The 25628-nt window shown below is 43.9% G+C and overlaps 1 protein-coding gene across 1 annotated transcript in view; it reads left to right on the forward strand.

The window, feature by feature from the left end:
• The window catches only part of LOC136678478 (myosin light chain kinase 3-like), a 56106-nt gene that overhangs the window by 21924 nt on the left and 8554 nt on the right, over positions 1-25628 (forward strand). Inside the window, exons 7-11 of the mRNA XM_066656531.1 lie at positions 6536-6629; positions 9512-9621; positions 13591-13732; positions 16040-16110; positions 18193-18321. Coding sequence (XP_066512628.1) covers positions 6536-6629; positions 9512-9621; positions 13591-13732; positions 16040-16110; positions 18193-18321 — 546 coding nt within the window. The remainder of the gene's footprint in view (positions 1-6535; positions 6630-9511; positions 9622-13590; positions 13733-16039; positions 16111-18192; positions 18322-25628) is intronic.

A 25628-nucleotide genomic window follows, 5' to 3' on the forward strand; every position in this document is an offset into this window, starting at 1 on the left:
ATAATCATAATCATAATTTTCATTGTGTACACTTCATCTCTCGGATCAGATCATACACACACAAGCAGCGAGCCAATTTCACAGTGAAATGAACTAATAAAATCAATCAGATTAAAAACAAACAATGAAACTAAATCATAAAAGCCTCACAAATCCTATGAGCTTTAGGCATTATTAAACTAAACAGTAGCCGAACACTTTGTGCTGCACATACATTTCCCAGGTGGACTTCCTCAGAGAAAGCTGCAGGGGGAAAAGAATGTATCGCACTCATTTTAAAAGACTTTACCACATCTCTGAAGACTTTTATCTACTTTTTTAGCCGAGTGTAACCCAGTATTTTAGTTCCTGAGGAGCGCGAGAGGTCCTCATCTCGTGTTAAATCCTCTGAGATCACACCGCTTCTTCTCTTTATGGCTGTCTTTGACACTCCCGCGTCCCTGGACATTTCTGGACAGCTCTGCTTTGTGCCGTGTGCGTTGTGATTGTCTTGTGTTGTGTAGCCTCTTGTGGTCTGCCAGGTTGTTTTGCATTGCTAAGCTCTCCATTGTGTCCCTGCTCTTTAACAATGTGACAGCTGGATGATTTTTGGCTCAGTCTCTGGATGCTTTGTCTGATTTTTCAGCCTCATTGGGTCCTGCTTTACTCGCGCTGACCCTTCCGTGGTCATCATGTGGAGAAACTGAAGCTGAAGACCTTTTGTTAACTCTCTTGTATGCTAATAAACATTGCAGTGACATATAAAATGCCAAGACACCAGAGAAAAGCCAGCTGTCCAATTACTAGTTGGACTCTGATGTTTGTGGGTTGAAGACATCAGAAAGTCAACTGCAAAAGACTTGCTTGTTAGTTACGGTGCACCGAAATGGGATCACAGTATAAAGACACTGTAATACTTATATATTTCACTCCATGTATATATTCATATGGAAAATGGTGGCCACCTCACATCCTCACATCCATCCCACATAGGGGGAGCCCAGGAAAAAAAACAAACACCAAATGCTACTTAGTGTCACTTTAACATCTCTGGGGAAAACAGCATTTAATTAAAAATGAGCCATATTGTTTCTACGGGGCACATTTTATGTTTTCTTTGTTTTCCAAATACAGCAAGTGTGTAGAATTGAAAACAAGGCCATGAAAACGCACACACATTAGTGATTATGGGTAGGAAACACCCTTGTGCCATGGAATATTTTGTCACTATCCAAAAAAATGTGTCATGTAACGTGTGAAAATTTCACAATGAAAAAACCAATAGAAATGCTTCAAAATTACTTGGAATAAAAGTTTTTTTACACTGACTTCCAATGAAAGTTAAAATTCCTTCTCCTGTATTGGGCTACACAGTGGTACAGCACGTAGTGTCTCTCTCACAGCTCCAGGGACCTGTAAGTTGTGGGTTCAAGTCCTGCTCTAGGTGACTGTCTGTGAGGAGTGTGGTGTGTTCTCCCTGTGTCTGCGTGGGTTTCCTTTCGGTGACTGTCTTTGAGGAGTGTGGTGTGTTCTCTCTGTGTCTGAGTGGGTTTCCTCTGGGTGAATGTCTGTGAGGAGTGTGGTGTGTTCTCCCTGTGTCTGCGTGGGTTTCCTCCGGGTGACTGCCTTCCTTTGGATGAGTGTCTGTAAGGAGTGTGGTGTGTTCTCTCTGTGTCTGCGTGGGTTTCCTCCGGGTGACTGTCTGTGAGGGTTGTGGTGTGTTCTCCCTGTGTCCGCGTGGGTTTCCTCTGAGTCACTGTCTGTGAGGAGTGTGGTGTGTTCTCCCTGTGTCTGTGTGGGTTTCCTCCGGGTGACTGTCAATGAGGAATGTGGTGTGTTCTCCCTGTGTCCGCGTGGGTTTCCTCTGAGTGACTGTCTGTGAGGAGTGTGGTGTGTTCTCCCTGTGTCCGCGTGGGTTTCCTCTGAGTCACTGTCTGTGAGGAGTGTGGTGTGTTCTCCCTGTGTCTGTGTGGGTTTCCTCCGGGTGACTGTCTGTGAGGAATGTGGTGTGTTCTCCCTGTGTCCGCGTGGGTTTCCTCTGAGTGACTGTCTGTGAGGAGTGTGGTGTGTTCTCCCTGTGTCCGCGTGGGTTTCCTCTGAGTCACTGTCTGTGAGGAGTGTGGTGTGTTCTCCCTGTGTCTGTGTGGGTTTCCTCCGGGTGACTGTCTGTGAGGAATGTGGTGTGTTCTCCCTGTGTCCGCGTGGGTTTCCTCTGAGTGACTGTCTGTGAGGAGTGTGGTGTGTTCTCCCTGTGTCCGCGTGGGTTTCCTCTGAGTCACTGTCTGTGAGGAGTGTGGTGTGTTCTCCCTGTGTCTGTGTGGGTTTCCTCCGGGTGACTGTCTGTGAGGAATGTGGTGTGTTCTCCCTGTGTCCGCGTGGGTTTCCTCTGAGTGACTGTCTGTGAGGAGTGTGGTGTGTTCTCCCTGTGTCCGCGTGGGTTTCCTCTTAGTGACTGTCTGTGAGGAGTGTGGTGTGTTCTCCCTGTGTCTGCGTGGGTTTTCTCCGGGTGACTGTCTGTGAGGAGTGTGGTGTGTTCTCCCTGTGTCTGTGTGGGTTTCCTCCGGGTGACTGTCTGTGAGGGTTGTGGTGTGTTCTCCCTGTGTCCGCGTGGGTTTCCTCTGAGTCACTGTCTGTGAGGAGTGTGGTGTGTTCTCCCTGTGTCTGTGTGGGTTTCCTCCGGGTGACTGTCTGTGAGGAATGTGGTGTGTTCTCCCTGTGTCCGCGTGGGTTTCCTCTGAGTGACTGTCTGTGAGGAGTGTGGTGTGTTCTCCCTGTGTCTGTGTGGGTTTCCTCCGGGTGACTGTCTGTGAGGAATGTGGTGTGTTCTCCCTGTGTCCGCGTGGGTTTCCTCTTAGTGACTGTCTGTGAGGAGTGTGGTGTGTTCTCCCTGTGTCTGCGTGGGTTTTCTCCGGGTGACTGTCTGTGAGGGTTGTGGTGTGTTCTCCCTGTGTCCGCGTGGGTTTCCTCTGAGTCACTGTCTGTGAGGAGTGTGGTGTGTTCTCCCTGTGTCTGTGTGGGTTTCCTCCGGGTGACTGTCTGTGAGGAATGTGGTGTGTTCTCCCTGTGTCCGCGTGGGTTTCCTCTGAGTGACTGTCTGTGAGGAGTGTGGTGTGTTCTCCCTGTGTCCGCGTGGGTTTCCTCTGAGTCACTGTCTGTGAGGAGTGTGGTGTGTTCTCCCTGTGTCTGTGTGGGTTTCCTCCGGGTGACTGTCTGTGAGGAATGTGGTGTGTTCTCCCTGTGTCCGCGTGGGTTTCCTCTGAGTGACTGTCTGTGAGGAGTGTGGTGTGTTCTCCCTGTGTCCGCGTGGGTTTCCTCTGAGTCACTGTCTGTGAGGAGTGTGGTGTGTTCTCCCTGTGTCTGTGTGGGTTTCCTCCGGGTGACTGTCTGTGAGGAATGTGGTGTGTTCTCCCTGTGTCCGCGTGGGTTTCCTCTGAGTGACTGTCTGTGAGGAGTGTGGTGTGTTCTCCCTGTGTCCGCGTGGGTTTCCTCTTAGTGACTGTCTGTGAGGAGTGTGGTGTGTTCTCCCTGTGTCTGCGTGGGTTTTCTCCGGGTGACTGTCTGTGAGGAGTGTGGTGTGTTCTCCCTGTGTCTGTGTGGGTTTCCTCCGGGTGCTCCGGTTTCCTCCCACGCTCCAAAAACACATGTTGGTAGGTGGATTGGAGACTCAAAAGTTTCAGTAGGTGTGAGTGAATGTGTGGCGCCCTGTGAAGGACTGGCGCCCCCTCCAGGGTGTATTCCTGCCTTGCACCCAGTGATTCCAGGTAGGCTCCGGACCCACCGCCACCCTCAACTGAATAAGGGTTACAGACAATGAATGCATGTAAAGTTACTATTTTGGAGATCCATATTTTACTTTGGACAGCAGCTATTTCGGAATTGATCTGCCTTGCTCAAAGGCACTTCAGCCTTGGATGTTGAGGGAGAAGACAGCACCAGTCCTTTACCCAACCCCAAATTCCGGTGACGTTCTGATCCTGTGTTGGCTTCATTACCCTTTAGGCCACAACTGCCTCACTGCAAATTCAGAAACACTGTAAAACAAATCTCATCACCACAGACATGAGCCGCAAAAAGGGGGGTGGGAAGCTTAACTCTCTCATCAACAACAACTACAACACACCACAACATACCACTCTCACACACAGGAAAAGCCCACACTCGTTCCACTGCACTTAAAGATTAAGTGCATGTCTGTATCCTGTCTACATCCGCACTTCTGCAGTTCTACAGCTTAATTCAACAAAAACTGCAGAAACCTAATGCTCCTAGAAAGAAAACCTAAAACGAAATGGAGTTATAACAGACCACATCTCGAAGCTCCTTCCTCTACACATTCCAAACCCCCCTCTCTACCCTCAGCCCCCTGTGACAACAAAACCTCACCCCCCACCACCCCCTCGTCACCTCCCTCTCTCATCCAAGACCTGCCCCTGCTGAGGGACAAGGGTGCTTCACCTTCCACATCCACAGGCAACAACCCAGAACACTTCCCCCACCTTAACATTAAAATAACCTCCTTGTTTCTACACTCACTCTCCATTCTCTCAGCTCCACTGACCATACAGGTGAACTGTGTTGCTCTGCATACTTAACTAGCTCACTTTCATTCTATTCTTCAGGGCTCAGGACCCCCACAGAGCAGGTGTGATGTGGTGGTGGATCATTCTCAGCGCTGCAGTGACACTGACGTGGTGGTGGTGTGTTAGTGTGTGTTGTGCTGATGTAGAGTGGATCAGACACAGCAGTGCTGCTGGAGTTTTAAACTCCTCTGTGTCACTGCTGCACTGAGAATAGTCCACAGACCAAAAAGCTACTCCTCTACTCAAATAATAATAATAATAATAGTAATAATAATAATACCTGCTCTGTGGTGGTCTGTGGGGGCCCCTGAAGGGGGCGGTGCTACAGGACTACAGTGTCTGCCAGTGGACAGTGTAGAAACAAGGATGTGATTACCATAAAATTACAAAAGAGGGGGAGAATATGTGAATTTTGAATCACAGTTATACGCAATGGTTCTTTAAAGCTTATTTGTACACCTAATATTGAAAGTATAGTTGATATAGAGACTGTTAAATACAGAAGCGCATCCATGTGGTAGAAACAGCGCTGGTAATTATAGTCTGGTGCTATCTGTGCTCTGTCAACTTGGCATTTACTCAGCTACGACCCCCGACAAAAACACTGCAGATAAAGCCACCGTCCAGAGATAAACACACGGCCTCTGCAGGGGTCCGGGGGGAGGAGAGCTCCGGAGGAAACGGTTGCTGATAACACACGCTGGGGGTAAATAATGTGTTGTGTTGGAGTTGAACAACTGGCACATGTCCGCAGTCTCTATCCCCTGATCCCCACCCCCCATGTGGGCACAAATACTCAGCAGCATGTTTCGGGCTCGTCATGGACACAGTTTATTTTGGGTTGGTGCGGAGCAGGTCTGTTTCCCTCTGCTTTATTTTGAGTCACAGACTCCTGAGGTGGAGAGGGAAATACTCTTAGGTTTCTAGAGTTTTTACAGCTGCATAGATTTATTTAAATGTAATTATGGCATGACGGGGGCGGCATGGTGGCGCAGCAGGTTAGTGTCGCAGTCACACAGCTCCAGGGGCCTGGAGGTTGTGGGTTCGATTCCCGCTCCGGGTGACTGTCTGTGAGGAGTTTAGTGTGTTCTCCCCGTGTTCGCGTGGGTTTCCTCCGGGTGCTCCGCTCCGGTATCCTTCCACAGACCAAAAACACACGTTTGTAGTTGGATTGGCGACTCAAAAGTGTCCGTAGGTGTGAGTGTGTGAGTAAATGTGTGTGTCTGTGTTGCCCTGTGAAGGACTGGCGCCCCCTCCAGGGTGTATTCCCGCCTTGTGCAGAATGATTCCAGGTAGGCTCTGGACCCACCGCGACCCTGAACTGGATAAGGGTTACAGACAATGAATGAATGAATGCATGGCATGACGGGGGGGGGGACTGTGGCCATTGTAAGATTTGTACAGAGATCTCCATTCAACCTGAAGAACTCAAATGCATTCACTTATTCATTCATTCATCTTCTGTGACTCCTTCATCCTGTTCATTCTCACTGTGGGTGCAGAGGCTACTCAGAATCACTGGGTGCAAGGCAGGACCACACCCTGGACAGTCACTCACACACTCACCCTCTCATCTCTCACACACTCACACCTATGGCAGTTTCACACACTCACCCAGTCACTCACACACTCACACCTGTCTACAAATCTACAGTTTTACAAACTCACCCAATCTGTCACACACACACACACATTGTGGAGAGTTTCAGTCACTCATCGATTCACTCACACACTCACCCTCTCATCCCTCACACACACACCTATGCACAGTTTCACACACTCACTCAGCCAGTCACTCACACACTCACCCTCTCATCCCTCACACACACACCTATGCACAGTTTCACACACTCACTCAGCCAGTCACTCACACACTCACCCTCTCATCCCTCACACACACACCTATGCACAGTTTCACACACTCACTCAGCCAGTCACTCACACACTCACACCTGTGGACGCGTTTGTTTCCCCAGGGGGCGTTTTGGACAGGTGCACAAATGTGCTGAACTCTCCTCAGGACTCACGCTGGCTGCCAAGATCATAAAAGTGAAGGGGATGAAAGAAAGGGTGAGTAATAAAGAGCCAAGACAATAAACAACAACAACAAACACCAACAACAAACAAACAAACCGCAAACAATAACATTCCCTCTCTTCTCTCACTCATCTCACTGACTTTAAAAGCAGCTTTTATGTTAATGTTTGCTCTTTCTCTCTCTCTCCAGCTTCTGGCTTGTGTGCGCTCACGCCATTCTCTCTCTCTCTCTCTCTCTCTCTCTCTCTCTCTCTCTCTCTCTCTCTCTCTCTCTCTCTCTATCTATCTATCTATCTATCTCTTTCTCTCTCTCTACATCTTCTGGCTGTGTGCACTCACACCATTCTCTTTCTCTCTCTCTCTCTCTCTCTCTCTCTCTCTCTCTCTCTCTATCTATCTATCTATCTATCTATCTATCTATCTCTCTCTATCTATCTATCTCTCTATCTCTTTCTCTCTCTCTCTCACTCTCCTCTCTCTCTCTCTCTCTCTATCTATCTCTCTCTATCTATCTATCTATCTATCTATCTATCTATCTATCTATCTATCTATCTATCTCTCTCTATCTCTCTCTCTCTCTCTCTCTGTCTCTTTCTCTCTCTCTCTCTCTCTCTCTCTCACTCTCTCCCTCTCTCACTCTCTCTCTCTCTCCTCTCTCTCTCTCTCTCTCTCTCTCTCTTTTCACTTCTCACACTTTTTACTTCATTATCAAACTTTCTTACACTCTCTCCCCACTCTCGTTTTTCTGTCTCTCATTCTACATCACTCCCTCAGTCTCTTTCTTTCTCTCTCTCTCTCTCTCTCTCTCTCTCTCTCTCTCTCTCTCTCTCTCTCTCTCTCTCTCTCTCTCTCTCTCTCTCTCTCTTTCTGCTCCAGTCTGTCTCAAGCTCTGTTCCAGCGAACAGATTTATTATTGATGACATCTAATGAGAACTTAACAAAAGGGCCCAACACAAAACACACACACACACACACACACACACACACACACACACACACACACACACACACACTTAAATCAACAGTTGCAGACACCCGTCATGTGCAAATTACTCTGTAGTCAGGAAAATTTGAAAACATATATTTACATTTTAAAAGAAACACAAACCCCTCAAGAGCTAACTATAATATAAACATCTCCCATGTTTACTGCATCCATCCTTTACCTCTGTAACTGCCTCCACTCTTTTCAGCAGATTTGCTTTCAGCTTTTTTCAGAAATCAGTTTCCCCACATCTTCAAGATTCAGCCTTCTACAAGTACATGATCTAACCTCTTCAGAAAGACGTCCTGCGAATGAATGGCTTGAGCTTGAAGGCTGTTTGAGCTGGAAACGTAATGAATTAAGGGTGTGCTCTGATTCCTCATCTCTGTAAACATGGAAGCACTAAATAACCTTATTATAGATTAATAAGAGCCAAGCTGTGCTTTTGCAAATGTTCAGGGCCATCTTTTTCTCCATAATCAGGCTGTTTTTTAATCCCTAAAAATGCAGAAAACAAGCACATCTTCACACACACGTTTTCCTGGGCTTGGGCAGGTTTCGGAGCTCTGTTGTTGTTCTGTGTGATTGTGGCATCCTCAGCTTTCCTCGAGTGACTCTAATCTTGTCTAATGAGAGTTTTAGCGCTCTGCTGTCTGCTCAGACAACAACACATCAGTCCACACCCGTCCACGGCTGATCTCTAGGAGCGCGGCGTTATGTGGGTCTGAACGAGGCCTAATGGGCAGGTGAAGATTAGAAGAGACGTCAGAAGCAGCCTGAGCCCTTTCCGCCCTCATCAAGGCACTCTTTCCGAGAGAATGGCGGATGAGGAAATGGTCCCGGGTCCACCTCTGTCCACTACACAGGAGAATACACACGGATCATCCTGAGATATGATAACTGAAAGGATTTCCGGGGCTCGTTTGAGAGCAAGGAGGGTATTAAAGCCATAGAAAATGAGCCGGCCAATTACAGGCCCTGCACGGCTGTCAGCCTCGATCTCTCCAAAAGTGTCTAAATTGTGGCTCTCGCTGCTCTCTGCGACACGGGCTCCACTTCCAACAATTCACCACGCAATCTCGAATAACCCAAATAGCCCCTGTCCTTCAGAGAATTAGAACTGACCTCATCACACCACAACGTCTCCGCTGTAAAAACGATGCTGAAATCAGGCCGGTGATAGGATTTAGGGCATTAAAAACACGCAAACACACACTTTAAGACACACAAACACACACTTTAAGACACACAAAAACACAAACTAGTATCTGTGAATGCAAATACTACTCACTAAATCTTAACCCTAACCCAACCGTAGCTTACATTGTGGGGACCAGCTAAGTCTTCACAATGTGAGCGTGTAGCCTGGTTTTGGTTCACACTATACCAGGACCACGTTATGGTCCTCATGTACACACACACACACACACACAAAACACTATTAAGGACAAATGTGCAGCATTTAATGGCATGATTCATTTCCTTCTGTGTTGTTTGTTGACTCTCTCTCTTTCTCTCTCTATCACTCTCGCTCTCTATTGCTCTCTCTCTCGCTCTCTCTCGCTCTCTATCTCTCTCTCTCACGCTCTCTCTCTTGCTATTGCTCTCTCTCTATCTCTCTCTCTCTCTCTCTTCTCTCTTGCTATTGCTCTCTTCTCTCTCTCTCTCTCTCTCTCTTGCTATTGCTCTCTTCTCTCTCTCTCTCTCTCTCTTGCTATTGCTCTTCTCTCTCTCTCTCTCTCTCTCTCTCTCTCTCTCTCTCTCTCTTGCTATTGCTCTCTTCTCTCTCTCTCTCTCTCTCTCTCTCTCTCTCTCTTGCTATTGCTCTCTTCTCTCTCTCTCTCTCTCTCTTGCTATTGCTCTCTTCTCTCTCTCTCTCTCTCTCTCTCTCTCTCTCTCTCTCTCTCTCTCTCTCTCTCTCTCTCTCTAGGATGAGGTAAAGAATGAGATTGGGGTCATGAACCAGTTGAGCCATGTGAATCTGATCCAGCTGTACGATGCTTTTGAGTCTCGCACCAACCTTACTCTCATCATGGAATAGTGAGTGAACATTTCTCACTAAATGCTTCTAATTGCTTCTCGCAGAAACCTACAACTTATACCAGAGCTACATCACATCGGATCTCTAACTTGTCATTAGCGAGCCATTCAGAGGCTTGTCGCAAAATGTCACTGCACTAAATTACCCACAAACCTCAACAACTCACAACAACATTTTACAACAACAAAATACTGCCTTTTTCCTTCATTCCGTCTCCTACTCTTTCACGAGACTTGCTTTCAGTGTTTCCAAGAAATCTGCAGGTGATAGTTATCTGCATGGTGTGCATAGGCAGATATTTCAGTTCGCGGCTGCGAGGACAGACAGAATGCGTCAAGGTTGCGTGGGTCTCTGAAGGGACAGAGAAAGGAGAGGGCGGACGCCTATGCAGAGGTGGATATTTACTGGACAGACAGGGGACAATAACCTGCACGAACAATAAGAAACGTGGAAGTGATCTGAGGAAACATCTATAACAAATAAAGGCAGTGGTGTCAAGGAGCACACAAGGAGCTTTTATAGAGGAGTACAATAGGAAGCACCTGTGAGCCCACTCACAGCTCACCGGTGTGGGCCATGGCCAAGGAACGAGGCAAGGATCAGCAAAACAACAACATACACGTGACCAAAACACAGCAAAGAACATGGACATGATACAGAACAGGACTTGAATAGGGCCATTTCATAACAGAGTCATTTCTGAAGGGAGAACAGTTGCGCAACCAAAAGGAAGAACAGGGAAACAACATTATTTTAAAGAAGCATATTTTATTGCATATGCACATTAAAATGGAGATCTGGAACCTACCAACCCAAACACTGTGAAACAAGACCACCCAAGTCAATTTTCTGTAGCCTAAACATGGGATAAAATGAGTTTGCTCTACTTCTGACATCAGACACGGAAACTTTAGAATTGCCCCGCCCCTCGTCTCAGTCTCTCCAATCACAGTGCTGTTTTGACTGAAGCAGGTCTCAGACGTTGTGTTAAGACCCAGAACTGTGTTCCACTGTGGGGAAGAGGGGGGATACTTCCCCTTTAAGAAGATGCTAAGCAGTGACATGGGTACCATATATAAACCTTTACGCAACTTAATCACCGTATCCGTACTGAAGCAAGTTCTCCAGGTTTCCAGGAAAATGGGGAGGGGTCAGGAGCCCACCCCCCCTCCCCCACACACACACATCCATCCTTTGATTTCCACCTCTGATGGTGTGCTTTTTTTCTGTCCATTCCCATTTCTCAATAATTGCTTCTTGACAGCTGCACATTTTCAATATCTTTATCTTTAAATCATTTCTTTATGGCTCTGTTTGGAAACGTATTTTCCAGTGACTTTCCAATTTCCTGCAAGTGGATTATTTCATATTTCATCTGCAAAATTGAGAACCACACTACACCCGAAGATCCTTCTCCAACTCATTCCACGCGCTATACATCCCCCTCGCTCCCTTCACTTTTCTGTGATGAAGATTTTACATCCCTCCACCACCCCGTCACCTCCTACCTCCCTCTCTTCCACGACTGTTTTCATTTGCTGGATGAAGGATGGAGCCGGGGCAGGAGGGGCTGGGGGTCTGGCTTCTGTGCCCACAGCAAAACCACCCTGAACTCCTGCCCTCTCTCCCCAGGGCTGACCTCCACTGTCTCAAACTCAATTTGGTTGTGATCTGTGTATGCGAAATCCCATTTAGCTGTGTTTTCTTACTTTGGCTCAGAGCAGACAGAGGTCTGTGAGGTAGCTGAGCTGTGTGAGGAGATGTTTGTGTAAATGTTACATTATTTTTAAAGCAGAAGATAATGTCAGGGGACATTTTGGGAAGTTTTTAGAGTGAACAGCTGTAACAGGTTGGTTTTAATATGAGAAAGAAGGGGTAAAGAGGCAGGGGGTGTTCAAATTAAACAGTGGACAATGTTATTGCTGATAGATGTGACACTATTTTTTTTTTTGTTGAGACCTTTACGTTATTTTGTGTTAAAAATTCTGTACTGTGGACAAGTTTTCGGAACCGGAGGAAATGAGATTCAAACCGAAAAAAAACTGTAAGATTTATTTGCTAAAAGAAAACCGCTAGTATTAGAATAATAACAGATAACGTGAGTACAGTCAGTGGTGATGGTCTGTGTGTGAATGTGTTGGTTATACTCCAGGGTCCTGGAAGTTGTGGGTTCGAGTCCCGCTCCGGGTGACTGTCTGTGAGGAGTGTGGTGTGTTCTCTCTGTGTCTGCGTGGGTTTCCTCCAGGTGACTGTCTGTGAGGAGTGTGCTGTGTTCTCCCTGTGTCTGCATGGGTTTCCTCCGGGTGACTGTCTGTGAGGAGTGTGGTGTGTTCTCTCTGTGTCTGTGTGGGTTTCCTCCAGGTGACTGTCTGTGAGGAGTGTGGTGTGTTCTCCCTGTGTCTGCATGGGTTTCCTCCGGGTGACTGTCTGTGAGGAGTGTGGTGTGTTCTCCCTGTGTCTGCGTGGGTTTCCTCCGGGTGACTGTCTGTGAGGAGTGGGATGTGTTCTCCCTGTGTCTGCGTGGTTTCCTCCGGGTGACTGTCTGTGAGGAGTGGGATGTGTTCTCCCTGTGTCTGCGTGGGTTTCCTCTAGGTGACTGTCTGTGAGGAGTGTGGTGTGTTCTCCCTGTGTCTGCGTGGGTTTCCTCCGGGTGCTCCGGTTTCCTCCCACAGTCCAAAAACACACGTTGGTAGGTGGATTGGAGACTCAAAAGTCTCAGTAGGTGTGAGTGTGTGAGTGAATGTGTGAGTGTGTGTCGCCCTGTGAAGGACTGGCGCCCCCTCCAGGGTGTATTCCCGCCTTGCAGGTGGGAATTATGGGATAGTCTCTTTTAACAAGAACTTACTGTAAGGTGGTAAAGATGGATGTGGGCTTCAGCTTACTGCTCTCACATTGAAATAATGACGGTAGGAGGTGTCCTAGTTTTAAAAAGGGGACAGATTATGCTGTTCTTTTTTGTGTATTAATAGTGTTTCATTATTAGTGTGTGTTGTGTTGTTGTTCTGTGCACAGGGATAGTCACTGAATGTATCTGAGAGATGTAGTGAATGTGGTGATCACTCCAGTGCTTTGGGCTGTTTTGCAAGTGCTGGGAGGGGCTTAATCTCTCCGATGAAAGGATATAAAGTTTGATCTCCATGGTTTCTACATCACCTTTAGACCTCGGAATACAAAAATAGACTTGGAGTAAATTACTGTAACACTATATTAATGTTTTACAGTGTGAATGAACATCGAGGTTCAGTACGTCAGATTTGCACTTATTATTTTCATAGAAAATACATGGTAATTAATGACTGATTAAGTTAAGCTCAGTTTGGAACAATAAACCTTGCTTTCAAAGGTTTGAAAGTGTCCAGAGAGAGAGAGAGAGAGAGAGAGAGAGAGAGAAGGGTAGGACAAGACGGTTATTATGCCTGGCTTTATTTTTTAGGTGGAAGTATGAGAAATGTCCTTCCTGTGGTGTCTTTTGTGCAGACGGCTCAGTGATGAAGGCTTTGGCTCATTAATGTTTATTTGATGCTGAATGTGACAGCGTCCATTAGAGCTTCATTTGCAAGAAATTTGCTTTTCACTGACCATGTTTTTCAGCAGTTCTCTTCTCGCTGACAGGAACTAGGTGCTCCCACACGCTCTGCTTCACACCACTGTGATGCTGTGTCATCTTCACTGTTATTCCACAGTTAGACTGCACCTCACACGGCTCTGATTCGCTGCCGTGAGGACTCTGGATGCTTATTTATGACTTCTGCAACGATATTTTGGTGTGAAACATTCTGGGCTTGATGTGGACGTCACTGAAAAGTGTAGGCGATTTTTTTTTGGCCCTCGCTCATTGTCTTTGTGCAACAAAGAAAAGTGCCATTTCTTAACAAAAGGCCCAACAAACCTTATATTAAAATGTCACTTCTTTGTGTGTGTTTGTGTGTGTGTGTGTGTGTGTGTGTGTGTGTGTGTGTGTGTTGAAGTGTGGAGGGAGGTGAGCTGTTTGACCGAATCGTTGATGAACAGTATCATCTGACGGAGCTGGACGCCATCATCTTTGTGCGGCAAATCTGTGAAGGAGTGCAGTATCTACACCAGCAGTACATCCTCCACCTCGACCTGAAGGTGACCTCTCCTGTTAAATCTGACCCTCAACTCAACTCCAGATCAGTTCAGTTCAGTGAAGCTTATCTCAGTTCAACTTCCTTCAAATCAACTCAGTTTAACTCAGTCCAATTCAGTTCAACTTAATGTAACTCTAACTTAGCCTAAGCCAACCAAACCACTCAGTGAAGCTGTACTCAGTTACGCTCATTTCAGTCCAGTCCAACTGAACTCAGTCCAGTCCAACTCAACTCGGTTCAGATCTTAGTGTATATCTCCTGTCAGTTCAGTTCAGTTTAGTTCAGTTTCATTAATCCTGACCTTAACCCACTCTAACCAACCAACCTCAACTCATTTTAATACGAATCAACGGAAAACAGTCGAGGTTCGTTCAGTGCAGCTTAACTGATTCTAGTTTAACTCAACTAAATGCAGTTCAGTTTAATCTAGATTTAAACTTAACCCATACAAAAATTCTGTTCTGTTCAGTTCCGTTCAATTCGATTCAATTCAGTTCAGTTCTGTTCAATTCAATTCAGTTCGATTCGATTTGATTAAATTTAATTTAATTTAATTCAATTTAATTCAATTCTGTTCAATTCAGTTTGGTTTAGTTCAGTTCAACTCAGTTCAAGACAATTCAACTCAGCCCAACTTTACTGAATTCTAGTTCCACTCAACTAAATGCAGTTCACTTAAATCCAGATTTAAACTTAACCCATACAAAAATCAATTCAGTACAGTTCAGTTCCGTTCAATTCAATGTGATTCGATTCAATTCAATTCAATTCAGTTAAATTCAATTCAAATTAATTCAATTCAGTTCAATTCTATTCTATTTGATTCGATTAAATTTAATTTAATTCAGTTTAATTCAATTCTGTTCAGTTCAGTTTGGTTCAGTTCAGTTCAACTCAGTTCAAGACAATTCAACTCAACCCAACTTTACTGAATTCTAGTTCAACTCAACTAAATGCAGTTCAATTTAATCCAGATTTAAACTTAACCCATACAAAAATCAATTCAGTACAGTTCAGTTCCGTTCAATTCGATTCGATTCAATTCGATTAAATTCAATTTAATTAAATTCTGTTAAATTCAGTTTGGTTCAGTTCACTTCAAGTCAATTCAACTCAACCCAACTTTACTGAGTTCTGTTGAGTTCCAGGTCTTGGACAGATGTTTAACAATGCCCCATTTTCTTTATATATATATATTATAATTTTGAATTGAATTGTGTAAGCTATAATTTCTTAATCAAGAACAGAAAAATCTGTTTTTTGACAGAAATGAAAGAAATAAAAATTGGTCCCTGTCTTTTACACAGCTTTAAATTTCCAGCAAATCAATGAAACATATAAACAGATCATTTACAGGAGCAAATCAGGCGGTGTGTGACTGTAACAGATGCAAATGAGTGAGGACTCTATTAGGGGTGAGGTTAATGAATGCTGTTGTGTGTTATTTATAGCATGAACATGTGAGTAATTGATGAGCCTAAACAGTGTGTGTGCGTATGTCAAAGCCTAGTATCATGTTCCAGGAACGCAGATACTGAATGCTGTAGTGTTTAAAGCTGCATTTTCCATGTAGAAGAATGCAGTCATATGGAGAGGCTCCGACTGAAAAAAAAACAGAAAAAAGAAATAAGAAGTCACACTCCTTCCCACTGAATTCGATTCATTTAAATGTTTTATATCGAGTGCTCTTTCCACCTGCTGTTTTCACAAAGCAGCTCCACAGAATTAAGGGCCTAGCTCCTGGTGAGTGCGGCTGAAGTGATAGAGGCAGGAAAAACTCCCTCAGAGCATGAGAAAGAAACCTTGAGAAGAACCAAGACCCCAAAGGGGAACACACCAGAGCCAAAGACAAAGCCGTGCGTGAAAAGGAAAGCAGTATGAATGAATAATAATGAAGGCACAGTGAGTGTGTGGTGCGTTCCGAGTGTGTTAATGAAGTACAGTTTGAGGATGGTGGACAGTGAGCAGATCTAATTAAAGTAAAAGCCCAGCCTCATCAGTCGGTGGGTGTGAAGGTGGGACACTTCTGCACATTAATGTTCAGCTACAGTTTCTTTGGTGGATTGCAGTTAATGGGGATTGTGAAGATGTTTTTTTGTGTTCCAGTAAATTAAACTTCTATAAATATTGCTCTAAAATGTGCAGAGGATGCCATATGGAAGTATGAATAGTGTGTATCAGGATGTGGAACCGAACAAAACCTGGCATTTGACAGTTTCAGTGCGACTCAGATTTAAGCCGCTCTTTTTCTGTGTTTAATTTATTTTATTAGCACTGAGCATCTTTTCATTTCTTTATTTTTCCACAGCCTGAAAATATCCTGTGCGTCAGCAACACGGGGAACCAGATCAAGATCATTGACTTTGGACTCGCGCGGAAGTGAGTGCAGAAACCTTTTGGCTTCACAAACAGATGAATCCATTTATTCACTGGAGATGTTTGAGATGCTGCTGCAGAGAGAAAGAGAGAGAGAGAGAGAGAGACAGATAGACATGAGATGTCTATGAGACGTGAGATATAGAGAGGCAGAGTGATAGAGAAAAAGAGTCACAGAGAAAGAGAGAGAGAGAGAGAGAGAGAGAGAGAGAGAGACAGAGAGACGTGGGGTGAGATATAGAGAGGCAGAGTGATAGAAAAAAAGAGTCACAGAGAGAGAGAGAGAGAGAGAGAGAGAGAGACAGATAGACGGGGGGGTGAGATATAGAGAGGCAGAGGGATAGAAAAAAAGTCACAGAGAGAGAGAGAGAGAGAGAAAGAGAGAGAGAGAGAGAGAGAGAGAGAGAGAGAGAGAGAGAGAGAGCTGGGAGAAAGAGAGGCAAATGTTCAAAGTAAGAAAGAGAGAGAGAGAGCGAGAGAGATAGACGGGGGTGAGATATAGAGAGGCAGAGTGATAGAGAAAAAGAGTCACAGAGAGAGAGAGAGAGAGAGAGAGAGAGAGAGAGAGAGAGAGAGAGGGAGCTAGGAGTATGAGAGGCAAATGTTCAGAGTGATAGTGAAAAAGAGAATAAAAGAAAGAAAGAGAGAGAGAGAGAGAGAGAGAGAGAGAGAGAGGCAGAGTGATGGTGAAAAAAGACAGACAGATGGGGAGAGAGAGGCAAATGTTTAGAGAGAATGAAAGAGAGAGAGAGAGAGAGAGAGAGAGAGAGAGAGAGAGATGGTGGGAGAAGGAAATATAGAGAGGGCGAGTGATAGAGAAAAAGAAAGTGAGTGAAAAAGAGGTACAGAGAGAGAGAGAGTGAGACAGAGCTGGGAGAGAGAGTGATATGTTCAGAGTGATAGTGAAAAAGAAAATAAAAGAAAGAGAGAGAGAGAGAGAGAGAGAGAGAGAGAGAGAGAGAGAGAGAGAAAGAGAGAGAGGGAGAGGCAGAGTGACGGTGAAAAAAGGCACAGAGAGAGAGAGAGAAAGACAGAGAGGGGGAGAGAGAGAGATGCAAAGAGGCAGAGCAATAGAGAAAAAGATAGAGGGAAAAAGAGAGAGCAAGAGAGAGAGTGAGGGAGAGAGAGAGAGAGACAGAGAGAGAGAAAGAGATCCTTTTAGTTGTCTGTAATTATTCTCCCCAGTTGTATACATGAGAGATGCGTCCGCTGTGATTCATCGCTCTAACGCGGGTTCATCATCCTGCCCCCACACCCCAGTTTAGTAACCATGACCACCGTCACATCTCCGCCCACAGCCTTTTTCAGGAGAGCGAGATTGACATGAGGAGATCACGTGACCCATCTGGGCCTCTGCTGAGCTTTTACCGAACAATTAAACTGGAAGGTGCACATTGTGTTGTGTTTTTTATTTGTCTACAACTCTGAGTCACTGGCCCAGATTGCTTTGGGTGAGGAGACATCTTCCAGCGAATGTTCTGAATGGAACAAATATTCTGTCTGGCTCTCTCCAGAGGATATAAAATATCAGATATAGCTTAGTATTTACATCAACAGCAGTCTGGATATGTCCATGACTCACGTATAGCAACACTAGGTAGAATTTCTGAGATGTAATACAGAGAATTGAGCCTCTGTTGGACTCAGCACTGCAGAAACTGCACTATAGAACATTTGGAGGAGGGTAGGAAAACACCAGGACAGTGCTGTAAAAGTGAATTACACAGTAGGGGGAGCTCAGGAGCAAAAATACCAAATAATTGCTTAGTGTTGCTTTAACAACCACTTCATTCACTGCCTGAGAGAGCTAGAGATGCCTCTCTTTATAAGAGTAACACTACACTCAGTCACAGAGCAGCCATGCCTCCTTTAGTCAATAATATATGTGAGGAAACATAGATGTGTTACTCAGGAAAGGACCGTGTCTATGAATATTTCACCCCTGTATTGTACTGCAGTGACTTTAACGATTGACTGCTGACCTCTGGAGACCTGCAGCACACCAGCGAGAATCTCCTTTGTCTTTTGAAATGTCTGCAGTGAAGTTGGAGCCACTCATTTCTCACTGTTTCTGATCATTTCCAGGTATCGACCCAGAGAGAAGCTGAAGGTAAACTTTGGAACTCCTGAGTTCTTGGCTCCCGAAGTGGTCAACTACGACTTTGTGTCCTTTCCCACTGACATGTGGAGCATTGGCGTCATCACTTATATGCTGTAAGTCAATAACTCATTATTATGATATGTCATTAATATGCAGTGGGTTAACATATCATTAATATTCAGAATATTAATATCTAATTAATATGTTTATTCAATAGGTTTATATGCCATTACTATTCAGAGTGTTGCTTTCTCATTAATATGCAGTAGATGTATAAACCGTAATGTGCAGGAAGTTGGTATCTCATTAATATGCAGTAGGTTTATATATCATTAATAATCAGAATATTAATATCTAATTAATATGTTTATTTAATAGGTTTATATACCATTACTATTCAGAGCGTTGCTTTCTCATTAATATGCAGTAGATGTATATACCGTAATGTTCAGGAAGTTGATATCTCATTAATATTCCGTAGGATAATAGCTCATTAATATGTTTTGATCAGTTTTGATAAGTAATTTGTTGATATTAATAATGTACTGTATATTTAAATAATATGCTGTGGGTTGATATTTATTTAATATGCTGCATGTTAATACCTATTTAATATTCTTAACATTGATATTTCATTAATTTTTGAAAGATTTATATATTATTCATATTCTGTATGTTTATATCAAAGTCAAAGTGTGATTTATTGTCAATACTACACAATACTAACATGAAACTATCACTAATAACAAATATATTTATATATATAAACATCCCTGATGTTGACATAAAGATAGGCACCTAATAGATTCAGGTCTGAAGGTGTGTACCTATCTGTAGGTAATATATAACCATAATATGCTGTATATTCATGTCTCATTATTATTCCGATTGATATGTCATTACTTTTCTGAAAGTTGATATCTCATTAATATTCTGAAGATAAATAGCTCATTAATATTCTGAAGATAAATAGCTCATTAATATTCTGAAGGGTAATATCTCATTGATATGCTGCAGGTCAGTTACTCATTATCATGCTCTCTGTTGATAAATAAATATTATGCTGAATGTATATATTTTAAAAATCTTTATGTCGATGTCTCATTAATATTCTGTAGGTTGAATATTAACATTGTGATGTGATGTATATTCTAATTGGTGGGGTTTTAGCTTCCACAGCTACATTATCCTCGTAGCTCCAGCTTAAATCAAAGGAACAAAATCCAGACACTAAAAGTCCTGTATATATTATCTTTGAATATATGTGGGGTATATGTGTATGCACTTATTCCAGCTTGCAGATGACCTTCACTTTAAAATATGCTTTTATTCTTTCACATAGCATGGGTAAACCATGGTCCATGAAAAAAGCCAGTGACTCAGAGTCCGCAGAGTCGTATCTGAGAATGTTATTGCTTCTTTGGAACATTTCTTTTTTTTATGATAGCAGCAAAAAGCATCTATCTCTTTCTCTCTTTCTCTCTCTTTCTCTTGCTCCCACAATCACTCCCTCTGTCTCTCTCTCTCTCTCTCTCCCTCCCTCTCGGACTCTCTCCCTCTCCTTCAAATAAATAGAGGCTCTGACTGCACTGAATTGGTTATTGCCGTGCTCTTTCTGACTTCTAATGTCAAAGAGATCAAAAAGGAAATGCAAATGCCAAGGCCATGAAAGGTGGACATCAGAGACTGAGAGCTGAGAGCACTCAGTAATTCTCTAATGAAAGGGCACCCGTCTCCGGCTGCAAGTTAAGAGGCTCAGAAAGCACAATATCTACTCAACCCCAATGGCACAGCCAACAACAGGGCAGAGCCAGACTCAGCTGTGGTCTGTGTTCCCTCTGCACCAGCAACACACCTCACCTCCTCTCAATTCTGATCACCTCCTGTGACCTCAGACTCTACTGTACACCTCAGTGTTTCCCCACTCTCTTCCTGGATCCACTTGTAGTGCACAGTGCATTCCTAATCCAACACAACTTGGGAAATTAAGTTAAAATGGATTTGTTAAAACAGAGCATGAACGGAGGCGGCCGACTGAGAATATTAGAAGAGCCCTGACTTTAGACGCTTTTAAATCAAGACTTATAACTTTCCTGTTTGAGCAGCTACAGCTTGGTTTAAAATACTCTGCACTTTTATTCTGTAATGGCACATTAGTTCTTTTCTTTTATTGTTTTTTTTTTTTTCATTTTAACTGTAACCCTTATCCAGTTCAGGGTCGCGGTGGGTCCAGAGCCTACCTGGAATCATTGGGCACAAGGCGGGAATACACCCTGGAGGGGGCGCCAGTCCTTCACAGGGCAACACAGACACTCACACACACATTCACACCTACGGACACTTTTGAGTCGCCAATCCACCTACCAACGTGTGTTTTTGGACTGTGGGAGGAAACCGGAGCACCCGGAGGAAACCCACGCAGACACAGGGAGAACACACCAACTCCTCACAGTCACCCGGAGGAAACCCACGCAGACACAGGGAGAACACACCAACTCCTCACAGTCACCCGGAGGAAACCCACGCAGACACAGGGAGAACACACCAACTCCTCACAGACAGTCACCTGGAGGAAACCCACGCAGACACAGGGAGAACACATCAACTCCTCACAGACAGTCACCCGGAGGAAACCCACGCAGACACAGGGAGAACACACCACACTCCTCACAGACAGTCACCCAGAGCGGGAATTGAACCCACAACCTCCAGGTCCCTGGAGCTGTGTGACTGCGACACCTACCTGCTGCGCTACCGTGCCACCCCTTCTTTTGTTGTATCTTTTTAAATTGTTTTAATCATTTAATCATTTTACTCTTTTTATTTATTTCCTTTTACTGCAATATTTTAATTGTTTTATTGGACTTTAATGATTTTTATTCTTGCTTTTAATGTAACTGTTTCTTTTTGAATTGCTTTTGTATGAAAGGTGCTCTATAAATAAACTTGCCTTGCCTTTAACTGAGAATGAAAATGTTGGTTCAGTAGCCTGTCCAGGTCTGGCTTTAGCTTGAAAAATTCAGTCATATCCCAACATAGATTCATTTGATTCTCAGTGTAAGGTAATGAAATCGGCCAGGACCCAAATATTGAGTGAAATACAGTTCAGTCTGAATCTAACTGTAGTGAATAAAAATATGTCCGGACTCAACAAATATCTGTCTGAACCCAAATGTATTAAAAATATATTCTCTTACAATTTGAGCATGAATATTACTGGAAATTATAGATTAAATTATATATATATAGTTGTGCATTCCTCATAATAACACATATTTACTTACCTTAGTGACGGTGTTAAGAGGACATCTTTTGCATGAATGACATTCAGGGGACATAAAGCCACAAACGTCATTGGGTTAACCACAATATAATGTTGTAAACACAAACACGTTCCTTCATCAGTTTCAAGGACTGTAGAAAATAACATCCTTGCAGCTTTTAAAAAATATTCTATGGATGTCCAAAAAATGTGGGATGATACTGACCCTGACAGCATCCCAGTGGAAATAATCTGTTGGGTTTGGAGAAGCCAAACAATGAGATATTCCCGTGTGCTGTAAACAGTTTTAGCTTCTGTTGGACCCTGGGGATACAGGGGCTCGTGGACCCTACGGGGTCTAGTTACAGTCCATAAAATCAGTGAAGAACACCACACGACACAACAGAGTTTCCTCTAGAGGGATATTGACATGTTGCACAGGTTTTAGCAAACTTTCTCATGGCAAATAATTAGCAGAACCAGTGACTAACTTTACCACACAACAGCCGTTGTCCACAAAGCTCAGTGTGAAACGTGCTCTGTATCATCATTGTACAGCAGTAGAGTCAAATTTGCACTTTCATTTGACCCGACTGTGTCAATGAACACACACACAGTAGTGAACACATGCATCTGGAGCCGGGGGGTGGCCACCTCAGCATTCAGCTGTGGATATTTAGGGTAGATAAAGTGCTGCTCCTGCATTTCTTCCAGCTTTTATTGTCTTGCCAGTCCAGGCAATCAGATGGCTGATATTTTTGGTGTTTTTCTACTGAATGGCTTTTCCAGTACCCCAGCTCCCCCATGAAACCGTTAAGGGAACAGTGGGGTTTGGAAACCACAACAACGGCGGTGGTAATGTTAAGCGGTGTTTACTCATGGTGTATTGGCGTGTTGTTGTTGTTTGGGACTGAACACAGCTCCGTCATCAGTTCAGACAGATCAGTAGAGTTTGTTCCTTCCTTGTTGCAGCGTCCAGCTCTCGCTGGATTCTTTCGTCGGCCACCGATCCAAGGAGCGTTTGAACCTCTTCAAAAGACCACGGCGTCATTTTACGAGCTGCCGTCGTGAGTCGGATAAAAACTAACATGACCTCTGCTGCAGCTGGAGATTTTACAAGTGGCTTGTTTGTGCTGGATGCCTGTCTCTCTGGCCAATCAGAACTCTGCAAGGTTTACGTCACATTTAGTACCTGCTCTGCTCGCTTTGTACGAGGCACAAACAGGGACATAAGGTACACGCTTCCAGATTTGTCTAATGAAAATTCAAAAGAGCAGAGCCAAGTGGAGTGGAGTCATGTAAGCACAATCTGATTCACATTTTGACCATTTAGGTCAAATCTGCCTCCACAAACTGTCATTACTCAAGGTTTTAATAGTTTTTAAAGGTCCACACACCACTGCTGTTGACATTTAGGAAATTTCAGCACTGCTCAGAGTGTGAGATCTAGCATTAACTCAGAATAAAGCTGAAAATAGTTGTGTGGTTTGAAATATACTCAAAGAAGGCTGTAAGTCTGAAGTGCAAGTTGTCTGTTTACTTCAGTTAACATTAATACCACATTCAAATCCACAGAATCTAAGCTTGTTTGGGCCAGTACTTAGATGGAAGACCTTCTGCTAGGAAAGCTTGGGTGGCTGCTGGAGCTGGTTGGGCAGGGCCAATAGGGGGCGCTCTCCTTGTCATCGGTGTGCATCCCAAATCCTTGGTGCAGTGCCGGGAACATTGTACTGCCTACCATCAGATGAGACGTAAAACTGTGTCTTGCCCCTCTCATCAAGCTCATTAAACTCTGAAACAGAGGCAGGGTGTGATGATAAATCTGTCCCTTGTGGTCACATGTAGCCTCCTAGTCATCCCCATCTTGTTTCCTCTCTACCTAATAGCTGAGGTGGGGTGAGTGTACTATTTGAGATTGGTTGTTAATGCATCGTCCAGGTGGATGCTGCACATTTGTTGTGAGGGGACTCCTTAATGTTCCAAACAATGTACAGCCTTATGGGGCACTGGAAAAGATCTGTAGAAATGTAACTCATATGAAATTTCATCTGGGTTTGAGAATAGATGCCAAACACCCTCATTATTTTGGCCATTGTTTAGATCAAAGTCTGCTCTTGTACGACTTATTTTTTTTTCTTTGAGGCATTGTGTTTTCGAGCTCAGCTCTTATATATTTTGCTTGGCAGCTGTCTTTTACTTTCAACAACTGCCAATTAGCATCAAAGCCAATGCTTTGAATAAATCTGGCCTTTCTACAGTCACGGATATGATTGCCGTATGTAGAAATGTAATCATTGATATAGGTGTGTTGTTGAATGTGTGAAAGGAAGGACAATGAATCTAATGAAACAAATCAAAAAGGGCAGACAGAGGCCTGGAGTCACTCATGGCCACCGGGCTCAAGGGTGGTCGATTATATTGACCCTTTCTGTACGGTACATGGGGTCAGAACTGGGTCGTGTTGCTGTATGTCATACCCTCACACGAGTATCCCACCTGGGTCATAGATGACCTACTTCTGTGACCAACATCAGTTAGTCCCCAATGATTAAATTATTACTAATAACCTGACAGCTGTCTGACGGGCTTTAGGGGGCTTTTCTGCACCTCCGATGTGTACTTGGCCTACTTCACACCGTCCTGGGCCTACAGACCCCTATCTGGATAATTCAGTTACTGCTCTTCTATTTAAAGAAAAGCACAACATACACCTCATGGTTAATGCATTTGGTTTTGTCCATGTACCCACAGATACAGTTTATGCTTAAGTGTAATGTGACACCTTTTTATTTCTTTGATATGCTACATGACCACTTCCCATTGGAAAAACATTGCCCTTGACCTAATATGGTGGCTTTCAAGATGGCGGCTATGTTCCAGACATTGCCTGAATATATGGGCCCCCTCTTACTTACTCTTACTTGCTGGGGTACGCCGATAAAAGTGTGTCCTGCAGCTTTTGACTCAGGTTGTAAACTTTTCTAGATCAGATTTTTTTTTCCTTTGGAGGAGCATCTTAATCTTTTAATTTTTATGGATCAAACCACATCATCCAGCTGTTCTTTTGGTAACACTTGACTGCAGGCCATCAATCAAAAGGCTACAAGACACCTTACATAAGCCTTTCATGACAAGGAAAAAAGCAATATCAACCTTCATAAACATCAAGCGTTTGTCATAACACATTCAAGGATGGAGTTGACAAAAGCAGATGTTATGACAGCTGGATCTTTTTGGCCTAAGTCTTTATTAAAGTAAGCCCTCCCCACAGTGGCCTGAATGGCGTGTCATCTCTCTCAGCTCTCAGTGGAATGTGTCTGATGTTGTGCATGTTTTTTTTTTATGCCTAAACACAACCAGGGTCAGCACTCTGCTCTGAATCAGCTCTCACACTCAGTCCAGAAATAAACAGTGCCTCCAACAGGACAGAAAGACATTTACATTTACAGGAGACATGGTGCACACAGAGAGCTCTGATTCTGCTCTGATTTATTGTACTCTACGCATTGTGAATGTGCACATGCCAGGACTCCTCTATCAGCAGATTCAGGCCAGAATAAATTTAGATTTTCACCGTGCCCTTGGGATGTTCACTAGGAGAAAGAAGTCAGTCGCCATAGGCTTATGTTGGTGTGATGTAGCTTCATGAATGTTGAGCTAAAATATATATTTCTTCAGTGTCCAGGTTCTTCTTACATTTTTTTATATTATTTCTTTGGCTTTTCTGCTTGGCAATAGTAACGTTTTACTTTCATATTTTCCTCTGGTTTATGCGGAAGTATAAAACCACTTACATAACATACGCTCACAGTACACAGTGTAACAGAAAAGGGTGTAATGTGTGATTGAATGAAGAATGGAGAAACCTTCAGGAGATCTTTTTTCCATACGTCAACCTAATGTTAAATATGTGTCAAAAATATTATCCAACATTTGCCCTGTTTTTAAGACACATCAGTACAATGGCTGTTACATTACTCAGTCGTTTGCTGATAACTGATTGCCACAATGTGAACAGCATATCACTAAATTAGGGACATTTATCACAAGGCTGGAACAATGTTGTTTGCTTGGGTTTAGCTCATGGTTATAACAGCTTTTTAATTTGTCACATTTCATGTTACATAACAGTCCTCCATTTCCTCGCCCTGATGCTCT

Source organism: Hoplias malabaricus, chromosome Y (genome assembly GCF_029633855.1).
Source record: "Hoplias malabaricus isolate fHopMal1 chromosome Y, fHopMal1.hap1, whole genome shotgun sequence".
Classification (NCBI taxonomy): domain Eukaryota; kingdom Metazoa; phylum Chordata; class Actinopteri; order Characiformes; family Erythrinidae; genus Hoplias; species Hoplias malabaricus.